The 27,519-nt window shown below is 34.5% G+C and overlaps 1 protein-coding gene across 8 annotated transcripts in view; it reads left to right on the top strand.

Moving 5' to 3' along the window:
- Window positions 1–27,519, top strand: part of NIPBL (NIPBL cohesin loading factor) — a 150,127-nt gene that overhangs the window by 88,412 nt on the left and 34,196 nt on the right. For 6 of the 8 annotated variants that reach the window (XM_014256949.2, XM_088054677.1, XM_088054675.1 and 3 more), the window contains 8 exons: window positions 1,966–3,486; window positions 16,766–16,948; window positions 21,304–21,498; window positions 21,682–21,753; window positions 21,847–21,936; window positions 23,060–23,163; window positions 24,381–24,467; window positions 26,700–26,931. In XM_014256949.2, coding sequence (XP_014112424.1) covers window positions 1,966–3,486; window positions 16,766–16,948; window positions 21,304–21,498; window positions 21,682–21,753; window positions 21,847–21,936; window positions 23,060–23,163; window positions 24,381–24,467; window positions 26,700–26,931 — 2,484 coding nt within the window. The remainder of the gene's footprint in view (window positions 1–1,965; window positions 3,487–16,765; window positions 16,949–21,303; window positions 21,499–21,681; window positions 21,754–21,846; window positions 21,937–23,059; window positions 23,164–24,380; window positions 24,468–26,699; window positions 26,932–27,519) is intronic. The other 2 variants (XM_014256953.2, XM_088054679.1) reach the window with 1 other exon arrangement.

Here is a 27,519-nt window from a genome sequence, read left to right as displayed (position 1 = left end):
CAGGACTTCTTCACTGTGCCTGGCATTTCTGGACTAAAATGACAAGGCTGACCAACTTTCTCGTAAAAATGCAAGTTTCTGAATTTAGATTTCAAAATTTATGGTTTTAATTGAGAAGTAAGGTAATGATGTGTATGGATGAATGTGTATTTGTTCTAATTCATAGTCAAGAAAAATACATCTATATAAGTCCTCATATGAATCCAGCAGTTTCATGTAGCACAGAAAAATCAAAAATCTCCATGCTAAAGAGCTGCATCTTTGATTTGGTAATTTTTTTTTTGCTTCACACATCTATCATAAAGTTGGTATTCATTCCTACAGGATTTTATTGAGCTTTGCAAAGTTCTTTATTTGATCAGTTTCTGCATGGAGTTTATTGTATCTTTCTTTACTGTCTTCGAGCCATTAAATCTTGTACAAAACCTTTGAGTTTTAGAAAGTTAAGAGATATCCAAATAGATATGGGGATTAACATGATAGGGAAAAGAGCCTGTTCACATCACTGGAACTGACCATGTTACTGCTTGTTACTGTGGCCGAATTTTAATTTTGAAGGTGATCCTTCTAAGTATGTCTAAATAAGAATCTCCAAAAAATTTAGAATTAGAATTCAAGTGTTGTAATTCTGGTTTACAGTTCCAAAGGACTGTGTGGGTTTTTTCATTGACATTTATTTCCCTATTTCTTGATTGCATCCTCCTTACTGTTCATTCACCTGCTCTGAGTAGGAAAGCTGGTTCATTGCATCTGGTGATAAGGCTCCACAAACCTAGGCACAAAGTATGGTATTTTTCTTTGCATTTGTGGTCTAAGCATTTTGAAAATACATCTATGTTTAGTAATTCCTTAGACTTACAATCATATTCCCTGATTGCAGAGAAAGTAACTTTTTTTGGACAAATTACACAGTGATAGTTGAGAAGTGAGAATATAAGCTTTAGTGCAGGTAGGGCACCTAGTTTTTGTGGCAGAAATTATTTTTAGTTTAGAGTTCTGTGTTGGTAATATAAATAGGTTGTAGTTTTATATAGGTAGAATATACTCTTTTGGATACTTCCATGTGCTTCTCATTTCTGTGAATTCTACAAATTACAGGGTGTGTGGTTGACTCAATTTTTCTGTATTCTGCTCCTAATGTTTTTTTAGTGTAAAATTAAAGGCTTATTGCAGAGTCAGATTCTTGACAGAAAATTATCACTATATTTTTGTTTCATCTATAAAAAGCATTATGATTGCAAAGGGAAAATTGCACAAGTTTTTAAGCGTGTACTGGCCCCCCACCTAATATGCATGTGTTAAGGTAGAGACGCCAACCCTTGGTGTACTGCTTTGCTTCAAAGAGAAGCATGGAGTGGTGGAATAGTTACTTTATCATTTTTGTCCATTGTTTGTATGTTCCCTAAAATATGTGTGAAGTCCAGCTGATCCACTGAACCAGATAGGGAAAACCTCTGTCATAATCATTGCAGATCCTTGCTTAGTACACATGTAGTAAAGCAGGTAGAATCTGCAGAAGATATCTTTTATAGTGGTATTCCTCAAAAACTAGTTGTGGAGCTGCACCTTAACTTTGACTTCTCAGACTTCTGCTTCAACTGTAATTGAGTAGTTTGGGTTTTTTTAAATGGGGTGGGGTTTTTTTGGTCCTTATTTATTGCAGCTGTTTATTAGGTGGTTCTCTTGGGAGTTAAACAGGGCCTTTGATTTAATATGTTTTGAGGGAGAGTTTTTTTAATGATTAACTGGCCTATGTGGGAGACTGACAATGAATGATAGTCTGAATACATGAAAAAGTATTACTTAGAGAAGTCCTATTCTTGCTTTTAAATTCAGTGGATTTTGTTGTGTGTGCGCATCTATGTTGAGGAGAATTAATTGTGGGAGCGGAAGGGAATGGACATTCTTCCTTGGACATTTATCAGTTTTTATATATAATTTGTGATTTTTTTTTTTCTCTTGCAGATAAGCCTCTGAAGAAGCGAAAACAAGAAAACAAACCACCAGAGGCTGGAGGTGCTACTGGAGGAAATAGAGCAGCTTCTCAGGAGACAGGTTCTGCAGGAAATGGGGCAAGGCCAGCATTGATGGTTAGTATTGATCTGCAGCAAGCAGGAAGAGCAGACTCTCAGGCAACAGTAACTCAGGATTTGGACACCATCAAAAAACCTGAAGAAATTAAGCAGCATAATGACGGGTTTGTGTGTGTTCCCCAAGAAGACGCTGTTGGAGTTCCTAAATTTAAACCTGAAAACCATCCAGAAATTTTTAGAAAAAAGTCAGACTTTGAAAGTCAAAAGACAGGTATCCAGCAAAATGAAAACAGACAAATGGAATTCCAGCAAAATGAGAGCAGACGGTTGGAAAGTAAATACAATGAGAGCAAGCAGTTGGAAGTGAAACATGAAAGCAGACAAATGGAAATGAAACAAAATGAGAACAGACAGACAGAATCTAGACAAAATGAGAGCAGGCAAATGGAGATGAAACAAAATGAGGGAAAACAAAATAATGGCAAACAGGAAATACGACAGAGGCCAGAAACACCGAAACAGAAGAGTGAAGGCAGACCTGAAACACCAAAACAGAAGAGTGAAGGCAGACCTGAAACACCAAAACATAAACATGATAATAGGAGGGACTCCAGTAAACCTTTGTCAGAGAAGAAAATTGAAATATCTAGGCACAAACTAGATGTGAAATCTGATCCTTCAAGGATGAAACCTGAAAGTCGACCTGAGCCAACCAAACCAAGGCCTGATGGGCGCTCAGTTTCTGATGCACCAAGGCGTGACCAGGATAGCCTTAAACAAAGATCTGAGGAGAGAGGGGAGTCAGAGAGGTACAGAGGAGATCCATCCAAGATTAGAAGGCCTGAATATTTGCGATCCTCAAACAAAAATGAACATGATTCTAAGCATGGTATTAAATCTGATAGTTCAAAACCTGAGAAATTTGAAAGGAAATACAGGCATGAGTCTGGTGATTCAAGGTTTTCTTCTGGGGATCAGAAATCAAGACCTGACAGCCCTCGTATTAAACAGGAAACTAAAGGGGATTCTAGCAAATCAAGACCTGATAAACCTGGTTTTAAGTCACCAAACAGCAAGGATGAACGAAGGACAGATGGTAATAAGAGTAAAGTAGATAGTAATAAAGCACATGGTGACAATAAAGCAGAGTTTCCCAGTTATTTGTTGGGGGGAAGATCAGGCGCATTGAAACATTTTGTCATTCCAAAAATCAAGCGTGATAAAGATGGCAATGTTACTCAGGAGTCAAGGAAAACTGAATTTAGAGGTGAACATAAGGACAAAGTAGAGAAGATTGGGCTAGTGGAAGATCTAAATAAAGGAGCTAAGCCTGTAGTTGTCCTTCAAAAGCTTTCTTTGGATGATGTGCAGAAATTTATTAAGGACAGAGAAGATAAATCAAGGGGCTCTTGTTTTAAACCTAACAAGAACAAGTCATCCAAACCTAATAAAGGTAAGATTGTTTTAATATTAATTGCATTATATCTTTTACACTTGAGTTCTTGTAGATTTCTTCCTCTGCTCTTAGAAATCAAATGCAAACACTTGATAGTTTATATGCTTGCTTATATGGTGAGAAATGAAGTGAAACTAGTCTAAGGACTTGTCATTATCAGAAATCTTGCTACAAATGTACCTGAAATTATTTATTTACTGCAATACAAGTACATAATCTGGCAACATTTAAGTGGTCTTAAGATCTATTTCAGCTGCATTAGTTTTATATAGTAATTTATCCAGTGAAATGTAACTGTTGTATGTATAATTTTACCTGGTTTAGGTGTATCTGTATAAAGGACTGCCACTACTGTAATAGCATAGCTGGAATGATGGGAAATACTAAGAATGCAAGCCCTAATATTCTTTTGTATATTTAATTTGGAGTGAAGTGGGTTTTTTTAAAGTATGTTTTTACATAGTGCTATTAAGAACATAGTTGCAAAGTCCCATTACCTCTTTAATACTGTAAATACAAGTCAGTTGAGGAGGTTCCAAACTTGAGACTTTGTGACAATGAATTTTGAAAAAGTCTGGTCTGTAGGAGAATTCACGTATCATTGTCTTTAGTGTCCATTATATGCAGGAGGAAGAAAGCTGAACAATTAGCTGACATTTTGAAATTAGCAATATGGACAGGAAACAATTTAGAATAGCTTGGAGGTATTTAATTGATTGTCCCTTCTGCAGATTTAACAGGATTTTAAAATAAGACTGCTTTTGTTCTTGGTGCTTTCATTTTGGCTTCTTTGGTTTCAGACTAAACTAGATAATTTCATATTGTGCAATCAGTATTACTAATGGTAAATCTGGTCAGGTTTGGTTTTTTTAACATTTAAAGAATTTAAATTTCTTATCTATTCATGTTTATAGAGTTGTTGTGTCTTAAAGTAGACAGATCAAAAGCCAGAGGAGAGGTTTACAGCTGTATGCAGGACGCTGTATAAATCCATTTCCAGGTGTATAATGATTTCAGGATTAAAACATTTTCTTACATAGCTGATCTGATAAGAAATTGTGTAGAAATCATCTTTGTGAATGTATTTTATGTGCATCTGTAAAGAGGTGTTGTCTGTATCGTTAATTGCCTGTTTTCTATCTACTGACCTGTTTTTATTAACTCTAAAAAGCCTTAATAATAATTCGTGATGTATTTTACATCTTTGTAAAATACTAGCCTCCTTGTTAGGGATTTCTCTTTGTCCTGGAAATAAGAGAATTGTCCCTGTCCCTTTTTGATGTTCAAAAGATGCAAGATTTCTGTTTCTAATAATAGATATCTAGAGTTAACCATAAAATTATGTTATCTTTGTTCTCAGTTTAATCTGAAGCTTTAAGATGAAACCCTTATTATCTTGATAGGAAATGCTAAAAACTTTCTTATGGAACTCAGTTCTAGTCTCAGTGGGATAGATTTTGAATTCACACATCTTTATGTGCAGAAAATTAGTTACTTTAAAGTCTTCAGAACAATAGGCAGTGCATGTATGCTTTCCAAAATGTTTCTGAATTACTTTTTTCTTGTAATCTGTATTATATGTGGTTATGTATGTAGAATGCTTTCATAATGTTGAAAAGTTTTAATGACTTTTGGTGTGATTTTAGTAGCTGTCACAGATAAGAAATGCATTGATTTTAAAGTCAGGTTTTTAATTTCTCTACAGTGTTTTTCTGCCTTTTTTTTTTTTTTTTCTTTCTGAAGTCATAATATTCTTGCATTTCTTGCACTTTGAAATTACTTGTTTTACAGGGGAAGAATGGTTTGAATCTGAGTCTTTTTGCAATTGTATTCAGAATAAGGTTCTTACAATGATACTAGAAATAGGTTTCATGAAAAGAATAATGCCGCTATTTTTATCTTACAAATTAAGTTTTGAGTGTTCAGCAGGCAGATTTTGGAGAAAGTGTCTTTGAACTGCAGATTTTTGATGTGTATGTTTTTCTGGTAACTTACTTCCTAGAACATATTATGCTAATTAATTCCAGTGCTTCAGAAGGTAGAGATGTAATAAAATTATCTCTCTTCATAAGGCAAAGCCTATTTGTCAACAGCTAACTGGTGTAGATATATTCATGCCACTACAACAGTGTCCTCAATCCAGTTGAAATAGTGTTCACAGTTTTACTTGGTGCCAGTTTTACTTATAAACTTTTTAGTACACTAGGAAATGTCATTTTCATAAATCTTCTTTTAGTCCATCCTATACTACTTAGTAGATTGTAGCAATTCCTTTCTAGTGTTGCCTTTTAGCATCATTATTCAACTTCTCACATGCCTCTTATGCCACGTAGCTTAGTATATTTTACTTTCTCTTATTTCACTACCTTTGTATCTCTTGTGCTTTCTTTTTTCTTTTTTTTGTCATCCATCCCTCCCTCAAGAGAATGTGTTCTTCTGGCTTTGTCATGTGCAACATCATTGCTATAATTTACCTAAAATGCAGTTTAAAATAGGGTGGTTCAGTTAGTTCAAGACACCATTTAGATACTTGTTCTCTCTTAAGAGGCTAATTCCCATTCATTACAAAACTCAATATCATTGACTCACATTAAGCTACAATTAATTCATTGCGAACGGAAAGACTGTACAACTTTTTGCATTGTTTTAGTAAATATTAAATTTTAAAATCATAGCTTTATTTGCACTGGGCTTCAAAAATACAAGGTAACATTGTCACCAAATTTTTTAAACACATTTGAAAAGTTATCAAGTTATGAATGGGAGGGGTAACCATAGTATGTGGCTGCTAATATTGAATCAATCCAAGAGTCCCTTTTGGCATTTAACAGGAAGAAGGAACTTCCCTCTCTCCATCTCTCTCTCCCATGATCTTTGAGTATTTTTCTCAAAGATTTAGTGTATCTCAGAGGAAAGTTATGGATTTTTTATAGTATAATTGTTACAGGGTCTTGTGGTGAAGTCTTGTGGCCAATATTGTCCAGGTCAGACTGTACTGTGACATTTTCTTTGTCTGATTTTAACATGTGTGAATGTCTTTTATCCTGGTTTTGATGCAAATGTATGTTGTTGTGGGATCCATGAAACTTTTCCTTTAAGTTTGTGCCTGCAATGAGGAGGTCGTGTTTGCTGTCCTTTCTTTTCAGAACCTCAGTGAATATCTTCTCTGCTGCTTTTTAGAGCTATGCTGATCAGCTGTGTTGGGATGAGAGCTGTTAACAGCTTCATAGTTACTGCATTCTAACAAGACAAATTTTCCTTTGTTAAGCATAAGTAATGAGAGATATTGTAACTATCTGTGTGTAGATTGTTATGGGATTCCTTATCTTTACAACACAGAACTGAAGACCTAAGGTTGTGTTGCTCACTACAAGTCTTCCTAAATATATTGTGTTCCCCGCTGCTTTCATCTAAAATTTGAGTAAAGACTTGATATTTCTTTAAAGGTGCTCTTCATACATACTCTTTACAGGATCAGCTAAAAATCTTACTGCTTAATCATCTTCATGTCATTAAAAAATTCTTCTGGATTCTTCTGTGTTCTGTGCTTATATGGTTTGTTTGGGGGGGGGGGGTTAGTTTGTTTTTAATTCCAGGTGACTTTTTCTGAGCCTGTAGTAACTCTGATTTGGCATTTGTGTAACATGACAGTCTGTCTTTGGGTTCTAGCACTGTTGGAAATAGTTTCACTCAGGAAACAGCAATCAATTATCATCTAGTAGTGACGAGAAAGGGAGTGTTTCAGGATGAAGAGCTGTATTCAGATTGTGTAGGCTCAATAGACTGAACTTGTGATGCTTCTCACTGATTTCTACGTAGCACAGCCAAACTACTTAAAGATGCTTTATGGTACAGATGAAAACTGTGGACAGAAAGGAAGTACCAATTCTAAACCTTATTTAAAATCCTTCATGTACAGGAATTCTGTAAGGACAAAATTGGGTTATGTATGTTAGCACATAAAATTTTAGAATTCACACAAATTTGTTTCCAAAATAACAATTTCTTAATGCTGAAACAGACACCTGGAAATCAGAGGGATGGGCCACAAGGAAATAACTAGAGTAAAAATATACCCTGGGTAAAGGAAAGTTTGAAACTCAGCTTGCTTCCCATAAACTGTGCTTTTGTAAATGTTAGCATTGTGAAAATGCTCAGTTCCATATATCTTGAATTTGAAATCACTGTCTTGAAGTTCCTGGTAGCAACTGCATTTGCATGCGTCAAGACCAGAATACTAACCTGATGACCATCTTGCATGTGCATGCAGCACCAGGTAGATCTGTAGAAAATTATGCCACATTTCAGAGGGAAAAAATACTGTATTTCAGCATTTACAGCAGAAAAATTAGAATGATTCTTCTCTAATCAAATGTTTAAACCTTCTTCAAACTAAAATTTAATTGTAATTATGGAAGAACAGCTATGACTTTCGTAAGAATTCTACAGTCTTCCTTTTTTTTCTCTTTTCTGATATATTAATGACTACTTCCTCTCAGTTTAACTAGACTAGAAGAGGTACTGGCTCACCCTTGTACCATTAGAAGTATTTCAAGATATGTGAGGTTTGCAGATGAGTCATTTAAATATGCACTTTGTTCATTGAGCCCTAATTATTTGATTTTTTTTCCTGGGTTAATAGACTCACATTTTGAAAAATATTCCAAACATTGTTTAGTTAAAAGTCTAAGCTATATATAACTTGTTAAAGTCTAGGAAGGTCTGATTTCTCCTATATGCTTTGCACCAGAATGGTTTTGCTTCTGCTTGCAGGAAATTTTAAGATATGGTGTGTCTGTCCCATTCTAAAAAGTTGCTGGGATTTGTGTGGGAATTGTACATGCTCTCTGGGGCCTTCATTTTTGGTGCTAGCTTTTCAGAAGTAGATGTTGGATAAGCTGGTATTGGTACACAGAAGGAATCAGGCATTGCACACAGGAGTAGTTCCTAATGTTGATCAGTTTCTGGTAATAGAGGTGACATTTTCAGCACAGAGCTTTGCCTGGTGACTTCTTTGCTGCTATTTGTTTCCTGCTTTAGACTTTGCTACTAAGGTAAACATTTTGATTTGTGCTCCTACAGTATTTTTCTGTATAGGAAGAGTGAATTTTGCATGTGTCACATCGAATTCTTAGCAGCAATAATGAATTTGACCCAACTCACTCATTTCATTATACTTTGTCTGAAATATGATGCTTTGTCTGTTTGCAGATTTAGGAGTGCATTGTTTAATTAGTTGATTTTTGAAAGATTACTTTGGCACATGTAAGTGTTACATTTATTACCTAATTTTATTACCTAATTTGTCAGAACAGTTTCTTGGAAGTCTGAAACTGCTCTTGGTTCATGGACATGGATGAGAGAACCAGAGTTCCTCTTGCTTCTGGGAATAGCTAAAGTTATTTTGCATAAACAATTTTTGCAACAATGCATTGCAACATGTAAATGTGGCCCAGCAATTTGTCTGATGTGAATTACAGTATGCAATGCAGACTAGTTCATGTGTCTAAGGATCTAATGGTGGATATTGATCTCAGCTTATGTGCAGGAATATATGCTTGAAATTTTTGGCTTGAATTTTCTTCTAGCTAAAGGGTAAATTTGACTAAATACAAATACCAAAAAGCCTTATATTTGCTTCTGGAGAATTAACTTTTCTGTTGCTCAACATTATCATCTGTTCTAGGTGACTCTTTTAATGTAAGAAAATTTAAACTGTTTACTTGAAATTTGGAGTTTATTTCTGCTCCATGGGAATACTAACAGCACTTTTTTGACAAAAAAAGACTTCTCTGTCTTTCAAATTACTGTTGTTTGCATTGAATAACTTCCTTAAACATACATTCTGTTTAAATATCTTCGAAGCAATTTTCCTGTACTATTTTATATTTAAAGCTAAAACATCAGCAATCTTTTGTTGTTGTTCCTTATGTAATTGTTATCTTGAAGAAGCAAAACCAGTAGCTTCATGAAATATTTTCAGTGATAAGGACTGAGAATACTTCTATGCAATAGTAAGAAAAGTAAGCAGGTCTTCTTGATGTACCTAGAAGTTGCAGATGAGATGAAAAATAATGGCTTTTTTTTACTTATTCTCTGCAAATGTTTTGGTTGTATTATATTCCTTGTATAGAAGGTTTTGGTTTATGACAAGAGAAATTCTGAGGAGTAATCTGATTTTATTTAATTAAGGTCTTTTTCTCAGGTGCAGTAAACCATCAGAATACATGGCTGTAAAAATATATTAGTCATAAATTTCAGATCCCAAACATTAGTCATCGTAGGGTCAGTGAAGGGTTTGGGTTACAAATTATCTTAAAGATCATCTCATTCCAACCCCCTGCCATGGGCAGGGGCACTTCAGGTTGCTCAGAGCCCCATCCAGTGTGGCCTTGAACACTGCCAGGGATGGGGCACCCACAACCTTTCTGGGCAATTTGTTGCTCACCACCCTCTCCATAAAGAACTTCTTTCCAACATCTAAACTAAATGTCTGTTCTTTTGATTTAAAACTGTTTCCCCTCATTCTATTGCTATCTGCCAGTGTTAAAAGCCAGCCTCCCTCCTTTTTTATAAGCCACCTTTGAGTACTGAAAGGAGTTTTAATAGAAAAATATGAACAGATAATTGCATGCTGGGTTTTGCAACTGGACAAGATACCTTAACTTCTTAAAACAATAAAATGAGTTGGCCTAAATTTCAATGTGTATGTTCAGAAGCATTGACAGCAAAATCCAAAATCACCCCCCAACACTGGTTCATAAAAGCAAGGGAGTTTGTGCAGCATTACATTTATTTCAACTGCCAACCTTGCTCCTTTTTATTCTGAGTACTGCTTTATTTTTTGTACAACATCTTGGAAAACTAGACTGCTCTAGCCTCCTTTTATCAATTTCTATACAGACAAAACGTCAGCAATAAGGCCAGCAGTAACTTTCTACATCAATCACATAGCTTGAGAACATCATTGATGCCAATGTCAATGTGAGTTCTCTTGGAATCTTGCGAGAGCACGTGTTGGATGTATTCCCTGCTTTCTGCCTGGATATTTCAGAGTTCCCTATTGAAGTTTCTTCCCTCCTAAAAATGTTTGTTTCTTCTCAGAGTATTTTGTACTATTAAAATCTGTTTTGAATCTATGTTTCTTAGCTGATGTTAATGATGACCTCTGTTGTATCGTGGAATTATTCTGTTGCCATGTCCAGATCCTTCTCTGACCAACCTGTCTGGGTCCCGTCCTTCAAGGCCAGAGCTAAGGACTGAAGTAAATGCGGGGAGTCTGAAAATTTTTTTTTTAAGGCTCTGAGCCTTTTCTTTGTGCTACTTTTGGGGGAGATGAGGAAGAATTGTTTTATAAAATATGTTAAAGCAGGTTCAATGAAATGTAGGACATACTTCTCCCTGACACTGCCTGTCTCCATCCTGCTAAATTGATTGCAGCAGAGAATTCCTGTGTGTGCAGTCCCTTGGGTGGAGGTGAGGGCACCTCACTTCCCCACGATTTTTCTGGCATAACCGTATGTGAGGTGAGCTCTGGAGTTATCCCTTAATATATGTAGTGACAGTACGTCAAAAGATGAGGATAAGGCACTCAATAGAGGGTTATATCCTTTTGGATACATTCTGTCAGATGTAGCTGTATACCCTTCCATAAGCTTTACAGCAATGAAGGGGAGAGGGGAGAAGAAAGAGAAAAGGGAAAAGCTGCTGGTGTAAATGTAGTATTCAGTTTGTTTTCACCAGCATTCATTGATTATGTGTTTTTCAGCTGATGATAGGGTATTGAGATTAAAGTGGAACTTCCATCATAGGGGCAGATAGGTCCTCCTCAAAACTTAAATTTACTTTAAAAAATTGCTGGGTTTTCCCTGTGTTCCCTCTTCTGTTCCTGAAACTGTCCAGAGCACAAAATTATTTTGACAAGTGTGAAGCTTGTCACTGGGTACACTACAAGGGTAGCAGACTCATCACCAAGGGCTCGCTTCACCAAATAAAGAACGCACTGGAGCATTTTAAGGGAGAGCCTGGTGGAAATGATATCATTAAATTTGCACACTTGAGAAAGAATCAAAGATTTTTCAGCTTTAACCAGCAATGTCTTCCTCATTTCATAGGCACTCCTGTGGCCCTTTGCATTCCTGTGCCTGAATGCTATACTGTAACAATAGTTAGCTGTTTTAGAAAGGTGTTTATTATCTAAATATCTTATAATATAGGGAACTACTTCTATCCTTTTTTTTTTCCTTTTAGTTCCTTATTTAAAACACAACTTTATGTGCATGAGTATTTGCTGTAGATTTAACCTTCGAGTCTCCACTTTCGTAGCTACAGTGACATGGCTGTTCAACAAAATAGTAGCACTCTTCTTATGGAATAAGGATATTTTATTTCAGTTAGCGCAGGTTTGAAGGTTGGTTGAGCTAATCCAGAAGGAAACTGTTTTCCTTCTTGCGTGTATATGCCTGACAGAAGAGGAAAGTTAGACTGTAAGCTTCTGTTAGAAAAGGGGGGAATATTGTTTAGCAAATGCTCAGAGAGGATATTTAAGGGAGGTGGGCTTAGTCTCTGTGGAATAAAAACAAGACTGGATATATAAGTCATCAACAAAATAGGAAAAGTCCAGTAACAGATAAAGTCTTTTCTGACAAAAAATGAACAAGAAAAGGGCAAAATTGAGCTGCAGTCAGTAGGGGTTTATTTTTAATGTCCAAATGAAGATGAGTGACAGTTCTTTAGTATAGAAATTCAGTGGTCAAACTACAGTTTCTAAACACTAAGAAATGGGTAGATTAATATCCTCACCCCAAACAGGTGGCATTATTACCCTCTCAGACCTTTGTGTGTTCTTTCAATGTCTTCATAGTTGGGAAAAGTTGCACTTTAAAATCAAGATATATAGAGTTTACAAATATGAATTTGCATTAACTGCAGTTTTGATTACAGTTTTGCAAACAATTGGCACACAGAAATGGAAAAAAATAATTTTTATATTTCTACTGTATTAACTGTCTCATAGTAATAAAAGTAGCAATTCAGAGTTCAGATTTCTAAATGTGTTTTAATCTTGATGGCTCATAGTTCACAGGAAATTGTACCAAGATCTGATTTAAACGATGTATTTATTTTCCAGAGTTTGGAAAACAAAGATAAATCATTACTGAGAAAGTAAGAGTTTATTCATATTGGTTTTGATTTCGTGACAGGAACAGCCTCTCTGATCCTGAAAAGTTCACCTAAGCATCAGTAAGAATCATCCTCTTTTCCATAGGTGTTTGTTTGAAGTTGTTACATCAAGCCAGATGAAAGTAATAAGAACACAGATTTTTATGTCAAAAAATAATTATGCTGTCCATATTGAATGGACCCAGCAAAAGTCCGGAAGAATGTTACCTTTTTTTAATGTTTAACCTCTCTTGAAGGATGATCTGCCTGGACAGGAGTATCTACTTGGCTTGCAAAGTCAACACAAAGCTATATTGGATCCTCCCAAAGACTACATATGCATAAACATTAACTAAAGCTGTTCTACAAAGTTGAAGTTGCAAAACACAATACTGAGCTGTGAATCAGGCCTGTTCTTTTCCATAAGTTTTTTAAACCATATGTGGAGAAGGGAAATGCTGCATCCTCTAGATATTTATAGAAATGTTTCTACTATACACAGGAAAACCCTCTGAAAAACTTCCCAGACCATAATAAAATATGGGACCAGGCTTACAGACTAATTCATTTCTCACTGAGATTCTCTGACTGATCTTTACTGTATTATATTTTGTAAAGAAATGCTTGGTGAGAAAACATCTTATCTTGAGGGTCAGTGGACATGGAGTAGTAGATGAAGATTCATTAATATTAATATTTTCCTTAGAAACTTTTTAATGATAGCAATCAAGCAAAACCAAGAATTTGTTCTTCTCTGGCAAGTAACTTGCATGTAAGTTGTGGACAGCATTGCATATGTTTGGAGAAGCACTGTAGAAATTACTTTTCATATATACAGTTCTTTGAAATTAATTTTTCTTCTGTGTCTTCCCTTTGGACTCAACAGTGTGGAGTTTTTTAGAATGCTCTTCACGGCAGTAAGAAAAATTTTGTTAAGATGGTACTTTCCTGGTTTTTGCGGGTTTTTTCCATTTTTTTGGGTTTTTTGGGTTTTTTTCTTTTTTTGATTGTTTACTTTAATAGTCGCAGAAGTTTTGATATTATGTGTAAATGACACCTGAAGAATACACATGCCTGTAGTCTCATTTCAGGCATGTGGTGTACACTGATCACACACATTGTGGAAAATTGAGTTTTTCCATTGGTGCTGACAGTCCTTCAGCAAGCTATTTGGACATTCTATTAGATTATCAAGTAACTTTTTAGTAAAGTTACTTCCTCTTCACTGTTTAAAAAGCCATGCATGCTAGAGCCAAATGTAACTGAATAAGGCGAAGACACGGAAGTAAGTACTAGGTCTTAGCAAACTTAGCAAAAAAAGTTGGAAAATTGAAAGGGATTGTACATGGATTTGTAGATTTTAAAGAGGTTTGTGTTACATATTCTATTAATTGTTTTAGAAACATTTCCCATAAACTGAAAAGGCATTAGCATGTGTTTTATAAACTAATTCTTACTGCCATGTGACTGGATTCTTAGGTGAACTGGATTGTTGTATTTCTTTACCACTCTGAATAGAAAAAAAATAGTGTCTACATTATAAAAGAGGAGATATTAGAGAAGGAATTTAGTAAGATATTTCTAGTGATTTTTGGGCTGCCCTGATTCAAGCATAAATAATAGAGGAAAATAAATATTAACAAGCTTTTGACTTGACTAAAAGTACAGAATATCCCTGTTTTTTTTCAAAAAGGATGTTAAGTCCTTCTCCATGCATATTAGAATTGTATATATGTGTACAGTCATGCTTAACTCCTTTGTACTACATAAGTAAAACTATAGATTCGGTTATTTACAATCCTCAGCAGCTAAGAAAACTGGGCATGTGGCACACTTACTTTCGTGACAGAAAGAAGAATTTCAATGATAGCTTAAAGAGAGCTCTATAATAATTCTATTTGTTCTTTTTCTGCTGTTCCCTACTTGAATAAAGTAAGCTTTGCCTATTTCCTAATAAAAGACAAATGGGTAAGGTTATACAGTAATCTGAAATATCTGTAACAGGAGAGAATACAAATCAAGCAGTTGTTGAATTTAGCACTGGAGAAATAGAAACTTGGAACTTTTGAGACAGAAATAAAATAAGTTTTATAACTATTTAAAGTCTTTTTTTTTCACTTATGTCTAATGAATGCTATGATTTTTGATTTCTATTCAAAGAGTGAGTACAAAATGAAAAGTCAGCAAGAAAAGAAAGCAAGTAGAGATATTCCTAGGAGACAATAGAATAGCCTGTGAGTTTTGTTTGTTATTTGAGGATTTAATGTAACTTTTGTTCATTTACTTGTAGCTGTCCTTTGCAATGTTTTTGTTTGTCCAGATTTATTGTAGACTTAATGCTATGTGTGTAGTCCTCCTGATTTTAATGAAATTACCAAAGGGCATAAAATTGAAAATTCATATTAGAGAACCTGGATTTACAGCCCTCTATGAATTTCATCTGTGCAAATTATCTTAAAACTTGTATGTGTAATTTTTTCTGCATTCTGGGGCTGGATGTATGCACTGTAAAGGCATACAAAGTATGGGGACACAGTGGTTGGTACACAGAGGGGAAATGGTCTGCCCATGCTGCAATACTTCTCCTTGTCTGAAGTCAAGTGCATAGCTCACAAAATTAATCATTAACTGAGGAACATGGCCAACCACACCATGAAATGTTTTACAGCATTTTCAAAAGCAATATTGATAATTTAGGTAGCTTTGGTACATGGTGATTGTATAAGGATGGCAACCTAACACAAATAGATAACAGTGAGCACAATAGGAAGGAAGCAGGGACAACTTTAACTATCATTTTAATTTCTATATGTTTCACTTCAGAAACGCCAATATTTGTTAAATTGTTTTTTAAAATGCACTTAAATGAGATGACTTCCAGAATATATTTTGATGCTGGAATCACATAGTAGGACTCTTCTAATTCTGATTAAAGGTGTTTAAAGAGAGAAAGAAAAAGTCCAAGGACTTTCTTGAATTAGAAGTTAGGATAGTAACGCGAAAATGGAAATAAGTTTTAGAAAGTTAGCACAGTGGTGTAGTGAATGCAATTAAAAAGTGTATTATCATGCAGGAGATAGATTTTTTGGAGGAATATATGTGTGTAGCAATTTGGAGGTGATTTCCTCTCTAAATAATACAGTATGCATTGGGAAGGAGAGAGAGGTACTTACGATGAAAATGTTTCTTCTGTTGCTGGAAAAAGATTAAGTTTAGTTTAGTCTGACAATCTGCAAATCTGTATAATAGATTCTTCAATAAATAAGAATAAGACATCAAATAAATCCCAAAGAAATACTTTTGAATTGATTTGTTTCCTTCTCTCAGTTAGAAAAATTTTGCCTGCAAATCTCCGTCATTCTGACTGCACATGCGTATAATCTTGGTTTCAAAACTATGAGAATGGTGTGATATTTTCTACCTATTTATCACTGCGGAAAAGAAGTCTGATTTGTGGTTGAGATAGCTGTTTGTCTGTATTAAATAAAAATGTTTCAGTTTTGTTTTGTAAAAAAATCAAGCAACAATTTGTGTTGACTCACCAAACTACCAGTAAGAGGTAAGAAAAAATCTGAAACAGAAGCTGAGTTGTCAATGATTTGGCCTGTATTTAGGGATATGACCCTTAGTTTTGCTACAGGTTGTCTCTCCTTACTGGAAAAGGGATTATTACTGTCCCTTTTGTGTACACTAATTACTATGAATGATAGTAAACAGAAATGTTAATGAGGCACTAAAATCCATAATTTACTTACGACTGTTAGAAAACCTGATAAATTCAGAGGATGAACTGAAATAAGACTAAACTTTGTGGAGCAGAGCAAGGATATTGTTCTACAAAGGTAATTCAAAAGGTTATTCAAAGGTAATTCATTTTTATGACTGACAAAGTATTTTATTGATGGAAACGTGTATGTAATTTATTGTGTTATTTTATCTAATTGTAGTGTGAACTTTAAGAAAAAGGCTGTCAAATATATTCAAGTCTATCTAACTGTGATCTATCTGATTGTTAGTGGTTATCCTGTGAGTGGTTCCTGAGAAAGAATTGTAGATTTTGGCCCTCTTTTTTATCTTCAGGTTCACATTTGCTCTTCTTACTCTCCACTAATAGGTAGCATAGATCAGTCAGTGTTAAAGGAGTTGCCTCCTGAGCTTCTGGCAGAAATTGAATCCACCATGCCACTTTGTGAACGTGTGAAAATGAACAAGCGCAAACGTAGCACAGTTAATGAGAAACCAAAATATGCTGAAATCAGTTCTGATGAAGATAATGACAGTGAAGAAGCTTTTGAATGTAAGTAGTACATAATGTTGTTCCTTAAGGTAAAAAAAGCTAATATTTTGTTTTTACAAAAAAATACACATATTTTAAGTTGGCTACCCTAAAACATACAGCCCTTAATTTGCTGTCCTGACAACTGCCTGGCCAGGAGCCCTTGGTTCTCTTTTAAAAGAAAACTTACTTGATTGCGATTTGTCATTCAAGATGAAAAGCAATGTAGTTGTTAAATTTATTTTCCTGATTACTTTACTGGAAACTGCTCCCTAGCTGGTTTTTTTTTTTGCTTTCAGTTGTACCGTAAAACATTTCTAACTATTCAGATTAAGGAAAATATCCTCTAAAGAAGCACAGAATTTACATACAAGTGTATGCAGAGAGAAATTTGATTGAACAAATTCTTGAGTTATTCTTAGTTTCATTGATAAGTGAAAGATCTCTAAATTGAAAGTCTTACTGCACAGAAGTTTCTTAAAATATTTTGTCTAGTATTTCGTATCATATTCCTTGAAAAATGGAAATTGTTCTTGATGAATTCTCAAAATACCATTTGCTGCTTCTACTATTCTTGAATTAAGAATTAAATTAATCTGTTTTAAAAGGAAGAGAGGAAGCTTCTATTTAGAATTTTGCTGTGCAATTGAATAAAGTTCCTAAGGAAAAATATTTATTTGCCTCTAAGTTAGGAAGGCATAGGAATTTCCTACCTGTTGATAGAAGTATGGTTGGTTAGTTTCTATGGTTGTACAGTTAACCAGCACTGGAAATAAACTGAACAACGTGCATCAGTTCAGTCTGAGCCATGTAGTCATGCAGGGCTGCAGGAGAAGCCTGTTAGCCTGAGGACTCTTGCTTATAATGATTTTTTCCCAAGTTTTGCACCTTTGTTTATAGAAACATCTTAATGAACTTTCATTAAATATAGTGTTTTGGAGTTTAGTATTTCTTAAGGTCGAAAAGAGAAAGATTGTTTGTTGTGCTTCTTACTATGTTTCAAGTTTTCATCCAATCATGGTTGAAATATGAGTCTTTGCACATGAAAACTGTAACACTGTTACCTTTGACCTTTATCAAAGAAGCTGAAAAGAATGTCCTTCTTTGTTTGTTTTCCCTTTTAATTATAGCTGAATAATGCTTCTCTGTGCATGAATGTGGTGTCTTGAGGTAAATTGTAATCAGTCTAAATTATGGCAAGGGATTAATGATGACTTGCTTCACTCAGGAATTCTATATTCTCTGTTTACCATATCATATCACCTGTATATGATGTTAACAATTTGGAACAGTGAATTAAAAAAATAAATTCACTGAGCAAAGTTATTTAGGTTGGTTGGGAATGGAGAGAATTGTCAAGAATTTCAAATACCTTAATCTATATATTAGCCATAGTAGCTGTCAAAATTCTTAAATACAAAGCTGAGCAAGTTAAGGAATACTTTCACAATAATGATATGCCTTGAGAAATTCTAGTTTCATTAAATCCACTCAAGAGATCTGTCCATTATTCTAATCAATTCAGTGAATACATGTGGTTTAAAAATAAATTATAGTATTTCTTAAAGAATAGTGTAGAACTGAATCAAAACGAAACAAAAGTGAAAGATTTGTGGCAAGAATAGATTGTGGCACTGAATAGATTTCTACTGTTACAAATACATGTTTCTTAATTATTCCGTTTTCCTAAAACTCAATTTAAAGAAATATGAAATAGTGATTAGTATAGAAAAAGAGAAGTTTCTTTGAATATTTCATTAAGAAGGGACATGCCATTAAACAATATTAAAAGATTAAATTAAAGATAAAAAAGACTGATGAAGTAATTGTCTTACAGTAATTACTAAATATGATATTATATAAATGTTTGGCAGAATTCAGAAGGAAATTGGGTGTTTATATTCCAAATAATATTTATTTATGTATAAAATCAATCCTAACTCTTGAAATGTTATTAATACTTAAATTTTAGTCAGTTTTATTGACTTCAAAATAAATATGGTAGAGCAGTGATTGTGAATAGCTGCTCCAATGTTCACGTTATTTGTCTTGTAGAGCTAGCAGAACTGTAACACATTCTGTTTTGTCATGCAGCATTGATAAACTGGTCAATCTGGAATTCTGCCAGGAAGCAATATTGGAAGTTACTTTTCTTGTGGAAATATAACTGGGGTCAGAATTCATCCAACAGAGCTTAGTGTTACAGATGATTTGTAAACTACAGAAAGAGCCATCTGCCTTCAGAAAACACTCTCTCACGGGATAAAGGAATCAATTAATATGTGTAAAGACTTTTCCAGTAGAACTCTTACTTTCTTCTCCAGTGCATTTACTCCAGCCATCATAGAACAGTTTGAGTTAGGGTTAGAAAGCAACCTTAAAGGTCACCTAGTCCCAGCCTCCCTGCCATGGATGGGAATGTCTCACCTAGACCAGGTTGCCCAGGACCCTGTCCAGCCTGGCCTTGAACATTTCCAGGCATGTTGCATCCATAGCTTCAGGGCAACCTGCTCACTGCCTTACCACCCTCACAGAAAGAATTTCTTTCTGATCTCTTATCTAAACATGCGCTCTTGTGGTTTCATTACCCCTTGTCCTAGGACTCCTTGTCCCTGTGAAAGAGATCACACAGGTTAACCTCTAGAGCCTGTCACAATTTTCCCCCTCTGGATAGCATCCATTCCCACCAGTGCACAACACAGCTCTGTGTCATCTGCCATTTGCTGAGGGTGCCCTCAATCTCAATGTCATTGTCTGGCCCCAGCACTGACCCCTGAGGGACACCACTTGTCACTGATCTCCATTTGACCATCAAGCCATTGACCACAACTCTGTGACTGTGATCATCCAGCCAGTTTCCTACCCACTGAGTGCTCCCAGATGGCTCACCATTTCTTCAGTCACAGATTACTCTCTCAACCATTTTAGGCAGTGCTAGTACCTCTGCCATCCTGAACATGACTATACTTTTCCAGAAGGAACTTCAATCCAGATGTACTACAGCTTGAAGCCTGAACTGAGTTATTAGGTTAAAGACTTGGACCACCTCTACTACATTTTTGGAATTTGATACCTCTAGGATTCATTGCAAAACAGAAGTGTTCCCTTAGGAGTTATTTTTATTAATTCTGATCCTGGGCGATTGACTATAACCTAGTATGTTTCTTATGTTTCTTAATACATGGGTTGTGGTAAGAACTTCTCAGTTCAGTTCCAGTTCTGTATAAATGCTTTGAGCCATTCTGCTCAGAAACAACCTTATATACAGTCATGCCAGGGAGACTTTGGTAGAGACACACAATATCAGAAGTGTTATATGCAGGTTCAGAAGCAATAATCTGGCAATAAACACTGCCAGTCTAGAAATGTGATGTTTTGCAAGTGTTTTGATCTTTGCAGTATAGTCTGTGTTAGACATCTCTTTAGGAGCTCAGTTAGCTGGTTATGTTAAAAAATGGAAAGTTGGCTGATTTCATGGAGGAAGCTACCACCTCATCCATTTCTTTTTCTGTTAAAACTGAGCGTTCTATCAACTAAAATATACAAGACTTTCTTTCAAAGTAACAAGAGAGCTGTCATTCTGCTCCCCCATTTTATTTCCACAAAACCTGTGTGCAGTATTTGCTCCAACTTCTTCAGCATTCACTTTTGCTGGGTTTTTGGTGAAACCAAGTGAAAACTAATGAAAATTAATTAGAATAATTATCTGTGGTAGAAGCTTGCTGTTTGGCCCAGAATTGTGACTCCAGCTTTCTCTTTTATACAAATTTCTTGCAGTATATACCAAGGCAAAGTTTTAGTTCTTTTGGCAAAACAGAGTATCTTTTAGAAAATAGATTACAAAGTCTCATTGGAACTTGGTGTGTTAAACGGGCAAGGCAATTACTGAATTGGAATATGGACACCCAGTAATGGTCATAATTTAGGTAACTGAGGAGATTAACTCAATATTCTCTTCTAAAAGGATTAAATTGATTTTGATTTATACAGCTTTGCTTACTTTGCTTTTAAAAAGATAAACACCCTGTAAATTCATATTTTTAAATGTTTTCTGGTATCTTTGCCAGTTTCAAGCACATTTTGTCATAATTCAAAAGAAAACATGAAAATAAAGAATCCATTACGGAGTTGTACTGGTAACTTTAGTGTCCATTTGATTTAGAACAGCTACACAAGAGTGTTGGACCTGCAAATCATAGAATAATTTAGGACCTTTATGACCATCAAGTCAAATCATACAACTAATGCAAAGTGCACTACTAAACCATGTCCCTAAGCCCTACATCTGCACATCTTTTAAATGTTTAAAAATACTCAGTTTTGAACTATTAGAAGTGTAAGTTTTGTATTTAAAATTAAAATGCATTTATTTCTAGCTTCTCGTAAGAGACACAAAAAGGATAGAGATGAAGCTTGGGAGTATGAAGAACATGACAGAAGAAGTTCTGGTGACCATAGGAGAAGTGGTCATTATGAAGGAAGGAGGATTTCTGGTAGTGGCCGTTACCGTAATCGCAGTCCCGATGACTCTGATATGGATGATTATTCTTCACCTCCTAGCCTCAGTGAGGGTAACTGATCATTATAAGGATTTAATCTTATTCCATAATACTAGTGCTTTTTTAATGGATATGGTAAACATTTTAAAATGGACATCATTGCATGCAATATCAAGTAAAAGTGTAAGAAATGTAAATAATCACTTTTTTATGTTTTGAGGATGTGTTTGTTTTACTCCTTATTCTCTTAATTAGTGGCTAGAAAAATGAAGAAGAAAGAAAAACAGAAAAAGAGGAAAGCTTATGAACCTAAACTAACACCTGAAGGTAATTTTAGGAAATTTATTCTAAAGCTTGCATTTTCTGCTTTATAATATTTTAAAGATAATTGCTTATTAATTTCTCTTTTTTTTTCACCAGAAATGATGGATTCTTCAACCTTCAAAAGGTTTACTGCTTCAATAGAGAATATTTTGGAAAATCTGGAAGACATGGATTTTACAGCTTTTGGTAATACATAAGAAATTTTCAAAATGCTTGCCCCAGAGAAAAACCTGTATTGGTATTTTTGAACTTCCTTCATGGTGATTTAATTTTATGTGATAACTTGCTATGGCATTCTGGATTTATATGGCTTCCACCTTGAATGGTGGCCTTTACCTTTCCAATTACACTTGCCACTGCCTGAAGAAGATCCTTCTTCCTCTGTCTGCAGAATCCAAAAGGGGCATAAATTATAATGAGTAGTCCCCTTAAGTGGAAAGGATACTTCTTTGGGATGTCATTAAGGTGTCAAATGTGTAAACAAGGTGGTTCTCTTGTTAGGAATGTCCAAGGCACATAATTATGCATCTGCTACATGCAGATATGATTATTCCTTTCAGGCAGCAGATCCCTGGTGTATTTATGGCTAAGACTGAATCACTTACCTATTTCAATAGAAGAACAGCGTCCTTAGCTAAGTGTTTAAGGAAGTAGTTCATGTTGCCAAAGGTGACTTTCTTTTGAAATGGATAATGGAATATTCATTAATTTTTTTCCTACCATCTTTGTCACAGGATTAAAACAAGGGGAGTGGCATAGTAAACAAGTTTCTATTTTCTTAGTTTTTAAAGCCATAGTGCATGCAACCTTGAACATAAAAGTGAAGTCACTGGATCTTTCTGTGTCTGGTAACATGATTTTTGTCTAAGGTTAAGTATAATTAAGACTCAGATTATCTCAAGATGCTTAGTTTCATATGTGTTTTTTGTTTGTTGCTCTTGCCCCGATTTGAACTTTAGGGCTACAATAATTTAAGATTTGTTTTACTGAAATAAAAGTGATTGCACAAATACTCCAACAAATGGGGTTTGCTATTTTAAAAATTATTACTTTGTGACTTTCAGAAGGGCATACCTCATGTTAGTCTCTTAAGTGGTATTTGAGAGGCAGTCATACTCAACACAACCAAAAGGTATCATTATCAGTCTTTATTAGATGCTAACTATTTAGAACCATTAGATGCTGACTATTTGGACCATTAGCTCTTTTTTTTCAGTTAGCTTTTGCATATTGTAATAAAAAATACTGGTTTCCTAAAAGTCTTATTAGAAATATGATTGTTAATTTTTTACTTTTTTTTTTTTTAAAGGTGATGATGATGAGATCCCACAGGAATTGTTACTGGGCAAACATCAGCTTAGTGAGTTGGGTAGTGAATCTGCAAAAATCAAGGCAATGGGCATTATGGACAAGGTACCTCTTTGTAATCTAACTTTTTCTGGAACATAAAATATTGATTAACATACAAAAATTTACTTCCTCCGTAATTACAATCCACCCTTTTCAAGGGTGCACAGACCAGAAGAACAGCTGAGATTCTGCTCACTTAGATGAAGTGCTTAGGAACTTACAACATCCTGTTACTCTTTCTGAAGCTGAGACTTTTTTGTTGAAAGGTGTCCTACTCTTCCCCAGTCAGCTAGAGGAACTTTTGTTTGCAACAAGTGCAAACTTGTTGATGTCTCACCTCTAGAAACATTGCTCTTGATCTCCTTTTTTCTTCCTGGAGCTTTTGGCTTTGAGCAGTCTTACGTCTTATGTCCTTTGTTAAACTCTTTGCCTGCTCTTGACCACTTAAGTTTATGGAGCGTCTGTGAAACCACATGCTATTATAATTACTCTGGACTATTCCAAACTTCTTTATTCCAAACATTAGATATTCCTTATGGATTTTCGTTCAATCCCCCTACCTTCCTTTGTAGTTTGTGAGTGGCATGATTGTTTCTCTGTCCTGATCGTTCTCACTCTTACACTCCCTTCAATATTTTTCACACATTCATAGACATACATACATACATACATACACACATACATGCATGTCTATATAAAATCAGTTTTGTTGCTTCCAATGGTGAATAGTATCTAGATTAGAGAAGCTGACTCTCCTCAAGTTTAACATATTCCACAAATTACTTAATCAGACTTCTCAGAAGATTTGTGAGTTCAATTTACTTTTTTCAACATGTGACTTCTTTGAAGATAGCACTAATATTAAGAAAACATTTCCCTTTTATTATCTTTCAAGTATCAGGGAATTTATTTCTACTTGTTCATGCAATATGGATTTTCTCCTAACAAAGCTCTGTATTGTCAGTTAGAATTTGTAGATCATACATGGATTTGGTAAATTTCTATTTCTAGAAGCATAGAACAGCACAACATTAATGACAGGCAGTTTAAAAATTTGTTTCTTTGGATTTTGCTGGTTGAAAATGCAGTTTAATTGCAATCCTAGAATATATTTTACCTGTTTTCATTATAGTATCTGCATTCTCCTCACGCCAGATTGTTCACAGTTGAGGTGATTCAGATTATACAAGCTCTGTCCTTCATTCCTCAATGTTCTTTTCAGCAATTTGGAATTATTTATATTCCTGCAGTTGTTTGACATGTTTCTTTATTTGTTTTAGCTCTCAACAGATAAAACAGTAAAAGTCCTGAATATTTTGGAGAAGAATATTCAAGATGGATCAAAGCTTTCTACTTTACTTAACCATGTGAGTTTGAAATTTCATAATTTCACACCATTGTGCAGAATAGTTTTCTTCACTTGAGTCCTATTTAGTGATAGGTTCAAATACTGTGTATGTGTGTGAAAGGGATTTCTAATGTAACAAATGTTTGATTGAGTTATTCAAATTTTAATACTTGAAGCAAAAATTAATTATATTTTTTCAGTACTAATCATATTTTACTCTAGTAGTTACAATTAACAGATCCGTTGGGAGCAACTGTATTTTCTTTTGTTTCATCCTGAGATATTATAGTTTCATCCTGAAATATTCATGTAATTCTGGTGTAATTTACACTGTTGTTGCATGTTTCTTTGCTATGTGTCCATAAAGTATCCCTTACAAAATGTCAGAAATACTATAGTTTTCACATGGAGTCTATCTTTCTCCTGAGCATTTAGGAGGAAGTTTATGGTTTAAGTGTTCTTACACTGCCAAGTTTCAATGTCCATGTAAATTAAATTAATGGGAAGTTTAATGTTTTAGGATGGGTTTTTTTCCTGGTATACCTAAAACTACTCAAAGATTTAGAGAATTTATGATGTTGATGTTCCATATTTCACATACTTTTTATTTATACACTTTCTATTTAAAACTATATTGCAGCAAAATTAGAATTGAGTTTTATAGAGAAAAGCACCTCATCAGTATAAGTACGAGAGTAGTAGTTTATATCAGAAAGGAGGAGTTTGAACTTGACCACAAAAACCAGAGACACACTATTTGTACCTAAATACTTTGATCTAGATAGTTTGTAAGGGTTTTATAGTTTCAGAATATGGTTCTGAATGTCTTTGGCAATACAAAAAGTGCATAAACGGGAAGTAAGGGTTTACCTGGTCTACTTCATTGTCATGAAGTCTTTATGCCAATGATTTTAAAGTGATATTTTTCTTTTAGTTTTTTGAAGTAAAATTCAAAATTATTCAGAAGTTATTATTGTCATATAATTATGATATGATATGATGTTATGTTATGTTATATTTAATGAAATTGTCCAGTGCTTGCAATTTAGAGACAAACTTGGATTAAAAAAAAATATAAAACAAGTTTTTTAGAAAAACAAACAAGTTTTAGGGTTTCTTAAAAGTATTAAAAATTGTTCTAATCATTGTGACAAAGAAAGTCTTTCCTAAGGCATAAGCTTGCTACTTTTACAGTGCAGTGAAGATATCTTACCTCCATGTCAGTGTATTTTGCAGAAGCAGAGGATGCTTTAATATTAATTTCATTTCTAAAATTAATTAGGGAAAACATTTTTTTTTCCTTAAGGTGTCATTTGTATATGTAGCAAATTCTGTAAAGCCATTGTATCTGAGAAGCTTGCAGCGACCTCTTGATTTGCAGATTTTTGTTGATTTTATAATTATGTATATCATATATATAATGCACTGTTCTATTGGTTCAAATTCTCTTAACCCGAAGACAAAAAGGTGTTACAGTCTCATTTACCTCTGACCTTTACAAGGAAAGCCAGCAGTGTTGAAGTGTGGTGTCATATAGGTAGTAAAGACTCTTTTTCCTTGGAGGCACTGTCTGTAGCCAAGAAGCTATGAGAAATTCTACCTAGCTTTGCTGTAATAATGTTATTACAATATTTAAATAGTCCTGGATGGTCATATTGAACCTCATATATGTTTGTTTTGGTACCTCATGTAAACACAGTAATACAGAGACTATTGTATTGTAGCCTATTGTAATCTAAATAGACATATTTGATAGGAGGTTGATAATCAGTGGGTTGGTTTAAGAAGCAGAGAAAGTTGTGTACTTACAGATTTCATGTGACTTGCAAAGTCTTTTTGTACAAGAATTCCCTCTAGTGGCAGAAATTATGTGAATCAAAGCAGCACTGAAGAAGGAAACACCAGATGAAGGAATTAGATTTTGCTGGATGTACATCAGTCGTAAATAGAGCATACAGCAGTCTTCCCTTATAGTGCGTCCCATGAGACACAGAAACCTTTGTGTTCTAACAAAAGAATAGAGATTACAGGACTTTGAAGACCAGTAGCTTAGACACACATTACAAACTTGTTGCTAGTAAAACAAATATTACTTGATTTTTAAAAAAAAAATTTGATATTGTAAAGAAAATACAATATTTTATACGTTAGTGTATATAAGCATATTAATGTAGCATTATTTTCTTTTACTTGGTGAGAATAAAAATTTAACTTCTTGCTCATATTCTCTTGTTTTTCTTGCCTGTTACAGAATAATGACACTGAAGATGAGGAGAGATTATGGCGAGATCTCATTATGGAAAGAGTGACAAAATCTGCTGATGCTTGTCTTACTGCTATCAATATTATGACATCACCAAATATGCCTAAAGCTGTATATATTGAGGACGTAATAGAAAGAGTTATCCAGTACACAAAATTTCATTTGCAGAACACTCTCTATCCTCAGTATGATCCTGTGTATCGAGTGGATCCTCATGGTGGTTAGTATGCTAAGAAATCTTTCCATATTAAAAGTTATAAAAATTTATCTAATATATGATGGTATAAATGACTTTGTGGAATAAGATTTCTGTATGCAAATTTTATACTAGTAGTTCTTTCTTATCACATACAGTATCCTGAACAGCTGTACAGTTATATATAAATACCACTGCTAGTTTGAGGATGATGAAACATAGTAAAAAAACCAGTGAAATGTGTCATCTGAAGAACTTAGTCATACAGTGCCTTGGTTTACTGCAATAATGTCAATGTAACCAATGTATTTGGATTACAGTACTTAGAAGGTTGAAGTTCAACTTTTATGTATAGTTATTTTATGTTGAAATAAGTAATTTCCTAGTCATAGTCCCTGTGTATATAGTGATTTGTTTCAGGGAAGACTATTTAACTTCTAGCCTTTTATTTTCATGTACATACTGACAGGTGCATGGCTCCAATTTTAAGAATCTTTTAAAATTTCAGGTCAAAAATTTAGAGTAATTATGAAAGATAATTATCATGTGAAATTCCTGCTTTCCAGCTGATGCTACTAAGTAGTTTTTCTAAATTGCTTTTGCAAATCCGTA

Source organism: Pseudopodoces humilis, chromosome 4 (assembly GCF_049639895.1).
Source record: "Pseudopodoces humilis isolate 2021_Gansu_Grassland_sample_001 chromosome 4, ASM4963989v1, whole genome shotgun sequence".
Taxonomy (NCBI): Eukaryota; Metazoa; Chordata; class Aves; order Passeriformes; family Paridae; genus Pseudopodoces; species Pseudopodoces humilis.
Note: the sequence above shows the minus strand (reverse complement) of the source record. Positions and strands in the feature narration are given on the sequence as shown.